Genomic DNA, 12,075 nt, shown 5'->3' with positions numbered 1-12,075 from the left:
AGGTGAAGTTAAAAATAAACGAACAACCTTAAGAAAGATACTATAGAAAATACGTACTGGTTCTTCTTTGCAGCATGGAGCAGATCCAACTAAAAAGAACAGAGATGGAAATACCCCTTTAGATTTGGTAAAAGAAGGAGACACAGATATTCAGGACTTACTGAGAGGAGATGCTGCCTTGTTGGACGCTGCCAAAAAGGGCTGCCTGGCAAGAGTGCAGAAGCTCTGTACTCCGGAGAATATCAACTGCAGAGACACCCAGGGCAGAAACTCAACCCCTCTGCACCTGGCAGGTAAGCATCACCAGCACTTCAAGTCTCATAGTCCTTTCTTTGATACCTAATACAAATTACCAGGAGATGAAAGAAATGCTGAGCATAACAAGTACTATTTAGTAAAATGCTTTTGATTGACATAATTTTTTAATATAATTTCTTATTGTAAAGGCTTTTAATTATGTGATAATAGTATTAGCTTATGAAGCAAGAAGTATTGAACTTTAACATTTTCTGGTCCTTATTATTTATACACACACACACACACTATTTTTTCTTTTAAGCTGACATGTTTGCCTTTTTTCACTCTTAATAGCAGGCTACAATAACCTGGAAGTAGCTGAATATCTTCTAGAGCATGGAGCAGATGTTAATGCCCAAGACAAAGGTGGTTTAATTCCTCTTCATAATGCAGCATCCTATGGGGTAAGCATGCTAAAGTTCAAGTCTAGAAAACTTCACTGGCATTTACTGCTTTATTAAATATATACTATGCAGGAGTAAGTAGATATCTAACCAATAGTGTGATTGAGCACAATTATAATCTTCTATTCAGAATGTTTCTAGCCTTCCCAGTTAAGCTTAACTATCTTGGCCAAGTACCATGCTTTTTGTAGCTTTTTGGTCTCTTCAACATTATCTACCACAATGATAGGTGTGTAATGGCTGCTCAGTTAATATTGATTGATCCAGGTAATAAATCTTAACTCTACCTCAAGTAGATTTTAGAAACTGTAACAGCCAGGAGGCTTCTTTTTAGACATGGGGATTGTGGTTGCTTCTGTTGATCGTCAACTTTTTAAAAACATTCAAGTATATGGTTGAGCTGTTACTACATATCATTTGCTAGAGTGTGAATGACCAGCTAAAGCCCTGCAGTGAAAGGCCAGAGTCATTCTCTCAAAGCACTGTAACTGTAAGCAACAGCTGGAGAGGAAGGGGAATGGACTCCACAGCTGTGGTGCCATGTGCTGAAACTGACTGCCTGGGAGTCACCAAGGCCCACTTCAAGCCTAATGAATCACACAGGAATAAAATGAAAGCTCATGCGCTTGTCTGTTCATCCACTTAGTCCCTATTTGACTGTAACAATCTGCAGATGCCAGATTGTACACACCAGAGAGCTTCTCACAGTGGGAATCACTACTGATGAGGACAGTTTCTGCATTTGCCAAAGCCTGACAAACTACAAGTAAAAACTAGTCACCATGATTTCCGTATTCTCTTACTCTCTTCTTCCTTGCCCTTCATTAAATTCAGGCCCTCGTAGTCTTTTTACATTGTATTTATCATTTAAAGCATTTTGTGTTGCACCTGGGTTCTGAAACCATGTTAAGTGGACTCTGTCTCCAGGGAACATTCCAAGAGCTCAGTTCCTTTTCTAGACCTTCTAGTTCAATACTTTGTTCATATATTGTATGGAGCTGGGCTCTAGCTTGTTTATTGCATTTGTCAGCCTTAAATTTCAGTTCCCATTTTTGCCCCAGTGGTGCAGCTATTCAAAAGACTAAGAATTGTGATTTTAGCATACGTGGGTAGTAATATACTCCTTTCTCTTTATTGCTCTTTTAGAGGTTTCTCAGCAAATTTAAAAAGCATGTAATTGGCTTCTCCAAGCATAAACTATGAATTCAATATAAAAAAAGTTTAATAGTATATACCATATATGTAATTTATTTTACACACACACATAATTTTCTTTGGTCTAATTTTGGAAGCCTGTACAAATTAGTCTACCAAATTGTTATTCTGCCAATATACGTAGGAAGAGAATAAAATTAATCATCAGAAACACAATTTAAATATCCTATAACCTTACTATGGAGAAGCTTCAAATTATTCCATGCTTTTAGATTAACTGAACAAAAATAGCTGTTCTTTTCAACATATATCCTTTGAATAAGGGAGATAAATTACTAGGTTTTGTTTTAAGTGATTTTGATAGTACCACAGATGGTACCTATTTTTAGCTTTTGTTTGAAGATCAATTTTATAATGATAGTGTATCAGTCATATTCCCAAAAAGATCACAAAACACAGCCTGTTCTCAGAAGCCCTAATCTAATTATGCTCCTTTTTTTTTTGTCTTTATATTGTCAAAGTCAATTTGGAAGCTTTAGTTATCTGATTTGTATTTTTCTAATAAGTTTCCTTCTCTTTGTTTTCTGAAATTACCTTTCCTAAAATTAATAAGAATTTGTATTATATTTTTTAAAAGCTTTAATACTACCTTAGAAAAAAGTGCCTTTTCTTTTTGAAGTATCCAAGAGAGCGAAGACTGTCTTAAGGACAATAGGAAGAAATAATGCCCTAAATCCCATCTTGGGATATTTCTGTCTTTCCCTTCCTCATCTCTTCCCATTCTCATGAAAGTCAGCTTCACATGACTCAATATATTGTAGTTGAGCAACAGCGTAAGTTAGAAATATTCTTAGCAGATAATGTGCTTCAGAGTTTGTCGCGTCCAGCACAACACGGGCAGTGAGGGTGCAAGAAGGGGCGGTTTGGGTTAAGTTTTTAAGAAAGAAAGAAACAGAGACTTAATGCAGTTAAATCTCTCCGAAGGCCAGGGGTCTCTCAGTCTGAGGACTGGAGCCCAGAATAAGACTGACTGAAGGTTTTTATTGATAGGTATACAAAAACAAGAAAGTAACATTGTTTCTTACACGGTCTGTGAGACTCATACATCATAGCAGAAAAATGTTTATTCCAATCACCCTTTATCTATAAACAGCCGAAGCACAAGGTCCCATGATGTCTTACCCAAGGTATGTACCTTTTCAGGGTCAAGTCTCTCATACTGTAACAGCTCCGTTGAGATAAGTGGAGAGAACTGATCTTTGTTGTCCTCATGACTTCTCTCACAAACAGGTGCCAGGGAAAAGGCAGAGCCGGCAACAGCTTTTCCCAGGCAGGGGAAAGGGGAGGCAAGGCCCCTTCCCATATTTTTCTAAGGCAGCTCATCGGGGGTCCCCACTCGGTTCCACCTGGCTTAGGTTGTATCTCCTGTGAGATATCTTACCCGTCTTTGGCTGCAAACCATCTTTTGGGGACCAGACAGAGAGACATAAGGTGTAAACACAAGGATGGAACAGAGTCCCAGAAAGGCACAGTCTTACAGACTCTTCTTTCCTTAAGGAAAGACACGGGGGACAGTTGGCTAGGCTGTTGTGTGACTATAAGAGTTAATTATCAAAAGTAATCAAGTTATGCCAGGAAATGTATTCATAAAGAACACAGATGTGCCAATTGCACAAAATTATAGAATACTGGAGTTGAAATGGATTTCAGAAATACTTTAGTGGTAACCAAACTAGTATCCCTAAATGTGTTTATAAGAATAAAGTTATTTTTATTATTCTCAAAAGCCTAATCGTATCAGCATTACCTTTGCATAGTCTTAAGCTTATTTTATAAGGACTTTTGGGAAGAAGCTGAAACCTTTTGCTATACAGAACTTGTTATTTGAAAGAACCTACTCTCCCTGAAACTTTCTCCTACCTTGTTTTTCATAGTCCTGCCTCTCTTTAGTTCTTCTGCAGTTCTTATTGCCCCTTTTGTCTTCCACTCTCCTTTCCAAAATGCCGTTCTCAAGGTTTCATCAAACCCCTGGTGATTATCTTTCTGTATGCCTTTTTTGCCCCAGTGGTGCCAGGCACTTAGGTGGTTATTCAATAAATGTTTGGTTGGTGGGTGAGTGGGTAAGAGAAGAAGTGAACAAATAAATGACGCCCTCCTGTCTGTGTCTTTTGTGTCAGACCATTTACAAAGCATCACTACTTTGGTACTTTACTTCAAAAGCTATGTACCCCAAGTGAACCTTATCTTTCTTATAGCTTCATTCCTACTTAAACTTACGCTACTCAATTTCTGTTGATTGGTACTACATTTGGTACTGTTTGGTTGTGTGTTGTCTTCCCAAAGGCTGAAGAAAGAACATTGAGAAGCTTTGACATGAGTATTTCAATAAATAGATAGATTGCAATGGGTTAGAAGAGAAATGGAAAGATAAGAGAAGCAGTAGGTATAGAATGCTTGTTTGAGAAGTTCGGCAGACAGATTAGACCATTAATAGGAGGTTTGGAGTCAGGTCACAGTTACATTTTATGTGTTTGTTTTTCAAAGAGACCCAAACATGTTAGAAGGCTGAATAAAAAATTTTAAATGCTCCCATGAATAATTAGAATTACAGGGTGAAAAATAATTCTGAAACTGATATTTTGGAAGAGGCAAGGAAAGATGGAGTCCAAAATACAGGGAGGGGGTGGGATAAATATTTTTTACAGAATAAACTTCTAGTAAGAATGAGAATAGTGACGTAAAGGGAATGAAATGTTAAATAAAAGCAAGTATATGTGATGGAACTTTACCAAATCATCTCATTCTTAACTCTTCTCATTCTTTTGTTTTTCTTCAGCATGTGGACATAGCAGCATTATTGATAAAATACAACACGTGTGTAAATGCAACAGATAAGTGGGCATTTACTCCTCTTCATGAAGCAGCCCAAAAGGGAAGGACGCAGTTATGTGCCCTCCTCCTAGCACATGGTGCAGATCCAACTATGAAGAACCAAGAAGGTCAGACACCGTTAGATCTGGCAACAGTAAGTCCTGATTTCAAAATATTCAGAATTGCTTATTATACTTTCAGAGATGACATTAAATCCCAGGGCTTAACAGCTTTAGCTTTAGTAGTGCAAATGTCACTTAGAATAAAACAAATTTCCTTCCTTCTGAAATTTTTTAAATTTGCTTTTTTTATATAATTCAAAACTCTGTTAAGTAGTAAGTTAGCTTAATTCATTTTGCCATACTTAACTTGGAGGAGAAAGATGAATCATAGAAAAACACATATGTAGTATATCCTAAAAGAATTACATTTAGTGCAATATCTCACACCTTCTATATTTGCATATTATTGTAGAGAACTGATGTTCATGATAGTTTACCTGAGGCTTTGAGATCGTCAAAGAACAATGAACTGGCCAATGTATTACTCTTCTGAAGATGGAAAAATAAATTGATATACTGTAGAAATATTTTCAAAACCAAGAATTAAGTTGTTGTGGTTAAATATTATTTAACTACAAAATTAAACACAGCATCATCTTCCCTGAACCTTCTGAAAATCAGAGAGTTACTGTATACACACACACACATATATATATATATATATATATATATATATATATATATATATATATACATACACACACACACAATAATTTATAATTTTTTAAGCCAGAAATACATTCTGTTCATATGTCTGATGCTAAGTAATAAACACTTAGTGAGTGGCTTACTATAGTGATTTCTTACTTCTCACAGTTCTGTGCGTTGACTGGGTTCAGGTAGGTAGTTCTGCTATTTGTACACTTACCTGGTACCTCAGCTGGGACCTCAGCTGAGGCTGCCATGTCTAAATGGCCTTTCCTCCTATGGGGACTCTCTCATAGTATGCCATCACTCAGTACCGCAAACTTCTTTACAGCACAGAGGAGACGATGGCTGCTGAGAGAGAAAAAGTAGAAGCTGCCAATCTTAGACAGCCTGGCCCAGAAGCCTCAAAACATCACTTCCTCTGCATTCTGTTGGTCACAGCAACTCACAGGCAACCCAGATTCCTGGGAAGGGAAATAGACAACTACCTCTTGATGGAAGGAGTGTCATGCGTGTACGTGGAGGAAGGAATTAATGGCTGGCTGTCTTTGGAGGCTATCTCCCACATCCCCTAATCTCAGTTATGCCTAACAAACTATGAAGTTCATGAATAAGCTAGCCAAGTTAAAGTTCTATGCCTTTCCATTTTTAATTGTACATTAAATTAAGTGTGCATTAAATAACTGAACAAAAGTTATTGTCGTTGTTTAAGCATAAACAAAACAGTAAACAAATATGGAAACTCCTTCTAAAGAAGAGATTGAAAATCAACACTCTGAAATGTTCTTTTTTTAATGAAAGATGAAATATTTCATTTTTTAACTCAATTCAAATCTTTATTAACTTACATCTCCTTTAAGTGCACATGAAATCAGTATGAACAATTGTGTGCACACTTTTCACTTACTGTTAAAAAAGCACTTTGAGTAAGCAACATAGTCCACATTGTTAGATGTTTTTTTCATAATTCTTTGTGGGTGTGTGTGTTTGGTGAGAATATGATCTACTTTCAGCATAATAGTACATAATACAGTATTCTTAACTATAGTCACCAAGCTGTACATTAAATGTTCAAAAAAATGAATTTTTTGTTTAATTACATTGTTTCTCATTTCTAACTGCTGGAACTTCTGAAACTCTTTGGAGCTGTGGATCAGAGAAGGAAAGAAGAAAAGATTATTAAAAACAAATAGATAATGAGGCATTTATTAAAGAAAAAATTCACAAAGCACTTGGTCCTTGGTAAAAAACTTATTACTTTAAAATGTAATATTTTTCTGTTTTTTTTATTATTGTTTTTAGGCTGACGATATCAGAGCTTTGCTGATAGATGCCATGCCTCCAGAGGCCTTACCGACCTGTTTTAAACCTCAGGCTACCGTAGTAAGTGCCTCTCTAATCTCACCAGCATCCACCCCATCCTGCCTGTCCGCTGCCAGCAGCATAGATAACCTCACCGGCCCTTTAGCAGAATTGGCAGTAGGAGGAGCGTCCAACGCGGGGGATGGCGCTGCGGGCACAGAAAGGAAGGAAGGAGAAGGTGAGTATATCCCACGAAAAGCGTGTGTGGTTCTTGGCTTTTGTTTTTATAATTACAGAGTCACTTTTTTCTACTGGTAATTTGTGAACACCTCACAGACACCTTATCTGTAAGTTTTCATCTACACAACAACTTACAAGAAATACATCTTAATAGAATAAGTTTCTTGGTTTCAACATTGTTCTGATGTATATCCCAGTACATGCATTTCCTACTGTAGTGTCTTATTGAACTACTGAGTGAGTCTTATTCCTGAAATACATCAGGAAAAAACTGAGAGATGTAAGGAATGAAAACTGAAATGATAGCAGGTAAATCGGAATTTTATATCCACTGTTAAATATTTCACAGTAAAAATACTACTGATTTCATAAAGATAAACTCTCCTTTTACTTCTCAACCAAATTCAGAAATAACGTGAAGCATCTGAATGAAATTTACGATTATTTTACACTGTGGAAAATCATCTGAACAGCCAAGCATGTCATAGAGCCGTGGCTTTGAGAAACACTAGAACTTCCGTTATCTTGATAAACTGTTTTCTGAGAAACTTTAATATATGTCTGTTTTAGTTGCGGGTCTTGACATGAATATCAGCCAATTCCTAAAAAGCCTTGGTCTTGAACACCTTCGGGACATCTTTGAAACAGAACAGGTAAGCTCTCTTTATGTAGTTGAGTCTTTTTAATTAAATATTGAGTTATTTTTCACTCATTTCTTTTTTGCTTTAACCGCTATTTTTAAAACCCACAACAATTTCCTAAAGAAGCCAAGGGAATCCAGTATTTTATACCTGTCCCCAAAAGTGCCTAACAGGTGATAGGAGTCTTTATTATTTTGTTATATCATTATATGCAGTCTGGGTCTATATGTTTTATTACATGTCAAAACTTAGGCCATGAACTATCTCAAAAGAATGTTTTCAAAATCTTCATTATTTTGTTTCCAAAAAGTGTTGGAACTATTATTCATTTCATTATTATTTTTTGTCACTTTATACGGATGACATGATTCTTTATATAGAAAATCCTAAAGACTACACCAAAAAAACTATTAGAAACAAACAAATACAGTAAAGTTGCAAGATACAAAATCAATATGCAATAATCCATTGCATTCCTATATACTAACAATGAAATTTCATGAAAAGAAATGAAAAAAAAAACAGTTATTTTTGCAATTGCAACAAAAATAATAAAATACTTAGGAATACACTTAACAAAGGATGTGAAGAACCTATACACTGAAAACTATAAGACATTAAAAGAAATTGAAAGAGACACAAACAAATAGATATTCCATGTTCATGGATTGGAAGAATCAATATATCATGTTTTCCCCAAAAATAAGACCTACCTGGACAATCAGCTCTAATGCGTCTTTTGGAGCAAAAATTAACATAAGACCTGGTATTATATTATATGATTATTATACTGGGTATTATATTTATATAATACCCAGTCTTATATTATACCCAGTCTTATAGTAAAATAAGATTGGGTCTTGCTTGTATTAATTTTTGCTCCAAAAGACACATTAGAGCTGATTGTCTGGCTAGGTCTTATTTTCAGGGAAATACAGTAGTTAAAATGGCCATATTACCCAAAGCAATATACAAATTCAATTGCAATCCCCATCAAAATCCCAATGGCATTTTTTAAGGAAATAGACCAGAAATCATCAGATTTGTATGAAATCACAAAAGGCCCTAAATAGCCAAAGCAATCCTAAGAAAAAAGAACAAGCTTAGTGGTATCATACTCCCCGACTTCAATTTATACTACAAAGTAAGAATAATCAAAACTTCATTATCGATGTGACTAGCTGCTACTTGAAATCAATGAGAAATTTTTGTGTTAAATATTTAGCAATATCTTCATTAAGCAGTTGTGCATTAAATTGGAACAAACTAATACGTGGACAGTATACCTTTTTTAAATTGCCCCTTTTTGAAGTTTTTGCTGTCTGGTTAGAGTCTAAAATGTTGAAGCAAAACTTGGCAATATACTTAAAGAGACCTATCTTAGTTTTTGGATACATGTTAAGTGTCTGTGAAGGTCTTAGTATGTAGTCATCATTAGGGTGTTTGTGAATTAAGATCCTTCTCTTTGTTATTCCGTTTTTATACAGGATAATAAGTTTTTAACTTACTACTATTTGATCTTATTACCATGGTCAATGTTAAATATTGAATAATAATTTCACAATATATACAAATACTGAATCATGAACACCTGAAATTAATGTTATATATCAATTATGTCTCAATAAAAAAAGATTAAAGATGAATAATAGGTTCCTGACTTTAAACTAACTATTTATATACATAGAATCGTAGAATGGGAAAGGTCCTTAGATTATCAAGCCCTTCTTCTAGATATAGGAATTACCATTTTAACATCCACATGGGAAAAGAATGTGTTACAATTTGGGCAGGTATAATAAAATGTTTGTAATTTGACATGTGCCATCATCTGCCCCCAAGTATTATCCATTGATCTTATGTTTATATTTACCCTGTTTTGCACAGAAATCTATCGCTTGTCTGCATATGTATTAGTTTCATAGGGCTGCCTACTAGATTACAACACACTTGGTATCTTCAACAACAGAAATTTATTCCCTCACAGTCCTGGAGGCCTGAAGTTCAAAATCAAGGTGTCAGCAGGGCTCTACTCCCTACAAAGGCTCTCGGGGAGTATCTGTCCCATGCTTCTAGCTTTTAGTGGTTGAGGGCCCCTTTGGCTTGTGGCTACATGACTCCAATCTCTGCTTCCATCTTCAGGGTGCCTTCTCTGCATTTGTCTTCTCTTTTGTGTGTCTCTTATAAGGACATTTGCATGGAATTTAAGGCCTACCCATGTAGTCCTAAATGATCTCCTCATCTTAAGATCCTTAACTTAATTACATCTGCAAAGATGTAGCAAAAGTTTGGCAAATAAGATCCTGTATAGGTTTGGGGGTTAGAACGTGGACATACATTTTTGAGGTCCACCATTCAGCTCACTACAACATAATGTAGCTCTTCATTAGATATATTTCTAAGACCTAGTCAACTTATCATGGACTAACCCTTCCAACTGCCCACCTCTACAAAGTTTCTTCTATTTTAGGATAAATATATCTTCTTTTTCAATTCTTTATATGGACAGAGTTTCCAAATTCTTCACTAGCCTCTTTGCCCCACTCTGGTTTCTTTTAGGCTTATAGTCAATTTGGAGTTCCTTAAAACCTCAGGTTTTTCTCATACACTGTTAAGATTTTCTAATATCTTACCTTTTTTGTTGTTTTTTTAGCTAATGTCTATATTGTTTATTGTAGTTCATCTTTAATGCTCTTAATGAACAAAACAGTTGAGTAAAAATAGCAGTGGACGAAAAGAAGACCTTAATTCTGCTTATTTTTTCCCTTTTACAAGTTGCATAACATTGGGTAAAGCGTTTACCCTATCACTGTCCTTACCTGTAAAATATAATACTTTCAAATGTCCAGATAGTTAAAATTCCCAGTAATACTGTATTTCTGTGCCAATTTTTAAAATATGCTTTGATGAAACTTCAGACGGGTTTTCTGACTGGTGGTGAGGACTTTAGACTGCTATAATAATTTCCTTTTCCTTTAAGCTTCATCTACCATTGATTCACCCTCTGGTTTGGAAATTTCTTTTTTTTAATTAAAGTTTATTGGGGTGACAATTGTTAGTAAAGTTACATAGATTTCAGGTGTCCAATTCTGTAATACGTCATCTATATATCACATTGTATGTTCACCACCCAGATTCAGTTCTTCTTCCATCACCATATATTTGACCCCGTTTACCCTCATCTTCCACCCTCCTCCCCCTTACCCTCTGGTAACCACTAAAAAATTATTGTCTATGTCTATCAGTTTTTGTCTCTTTGTCATGATTTCAGTGATATGTGGGATATAAAACTGAAAACAGCAATGCTTTGGAAAATTTTTATGAGAATATCCTAAATCATAACAATCTTTTTCCCCATTATTTTATCACTGAAGGTATTAAAGCTGTTTAAAAGCATTATCCTCTGCTGTAGCCGTACTCCAGCCCTATCACTTCTTCCCAAATTATGTCCACACATGATTCATACATCTTTGCCTGATAAAACAAAGACCCTAATTCAAACAACTCCAAGTGACTGCTGAAAGTTTTTCAAAGGATTTCAGTTTCTACTCTTTCAGTTTACATCATAATTTTTTTTCTTTTTTTACCTTACATACTTAGCATTTCCGTAACTGATTTCCTGTTGCATGGTTAATCTCATTTTATTGATTTTTAATAGTTTAAGTGTTTAGTCTTAGTCGGTCCTTATGACAGCTTATCCTGGTTTCATCTGTTTCGTTTTTATCTTTGTCACTGCAGTTTTATTCTGAATAAATGGTTCCATTGATTTTCTTTTTGCCAGAATAATTTCTATATTCTTTTTTTATCAATATGTTGACTATTCTACATAATGTATATTACCTGGTACAGATCCTTTCCTCCAGACAAATGATATTCATTACCTTTCTATTGAACTGCATTTGTCGTCTGGACCAGTCATCAAGCAATCAAGTTCATTTTTATTTTAACTGCAAATGTTACTTGATTAGCTTTCAGTTATAGAGCAATGAATTTTGTAACCCTTTTCATAACTTACCCATAGAATTTTATCCTATTAATATTCTGTATCAGGCTAATAACACGTGATGATGTTCAAGATATTTGTGTAGTGAGGGAAGGAATGAGGATGCCTGTGTTCTACCCAGTTAATTCACGTCCGTTTAGCTTAAGCCAGAGAGTCATTCTGCTTCCTTAGATGCTTTGCCATATAATATCTTACTGCTTCTGTTCCTACTCATGGATGCTTCTTTCCCAATGGAATAAGGAATGCAGTTATTTTATTTCTGGTCCCAGGAAAACTTTCTTCAGAGTGTCATAACCTCACCTCCTCATAGTTACTCTCTCAGCAGTCTCTTAACTAACTTGACTTGTTTGACATATATACTTTGCCAAGTTCTATATTAAATAATAAATACCTGTGTCCTTTACAGTTAATTAAATATAGTACTAGTGTCACTTTGGCCCTTTCTTTATAAT

The 12,075-nt window shown here is 35.3% G+C and overlaps 1 protein-coding gene across 1 annotated transcript in view; it reads left to right on the top strand.

Moving 5' to 3' along the window:
- Positions 1–12,075, top strand: part of TNKS (tankyrase) — a 191,699-nt gene that overhangs the window by 162,094 nt on the left and 17,530 nt on the right. The window contains exons 16-20 of the mRNA XM_019750527.2: positions 74–293; positions 592–701; positions 4,693–4,881; positions 6,740–6,977; positions 7,550–7,632. Coding sequence (XP_019606086.2) covers positions 74–293; positions 592–701; positions 4,693–4,881; positions 6,740–6,977; positions 7,550–7,632 — 840 coding nt within the window. The remainder of the gene's footprint in view (positions 1–73; positions 294–591; positions 702–4,692; positions 4,882–6,739; positions 6,978–7,549; positions 7,633–12,075) is intronic.

The sequence above is a fragment of the Rhinolophus sinicus genome, linkage group LG04, assembly GCF_036562045.2.
Source record: "Rhinolophus sinicus isolate RSC01 linkage group LG04, ASM3656204v1, whole genome shotgun sequence".
In the NCBI taxonomy this organism is placed as follows: Eukaryota; Metazoa; Chordata; class Mammalia; order Chiroptera; family Rhinolophidae; genus Rhinolophus; species Rhinolophus sinicus.
This window is presented reverse-complemented; position numbering and strand designations above follow the sequence as displayed.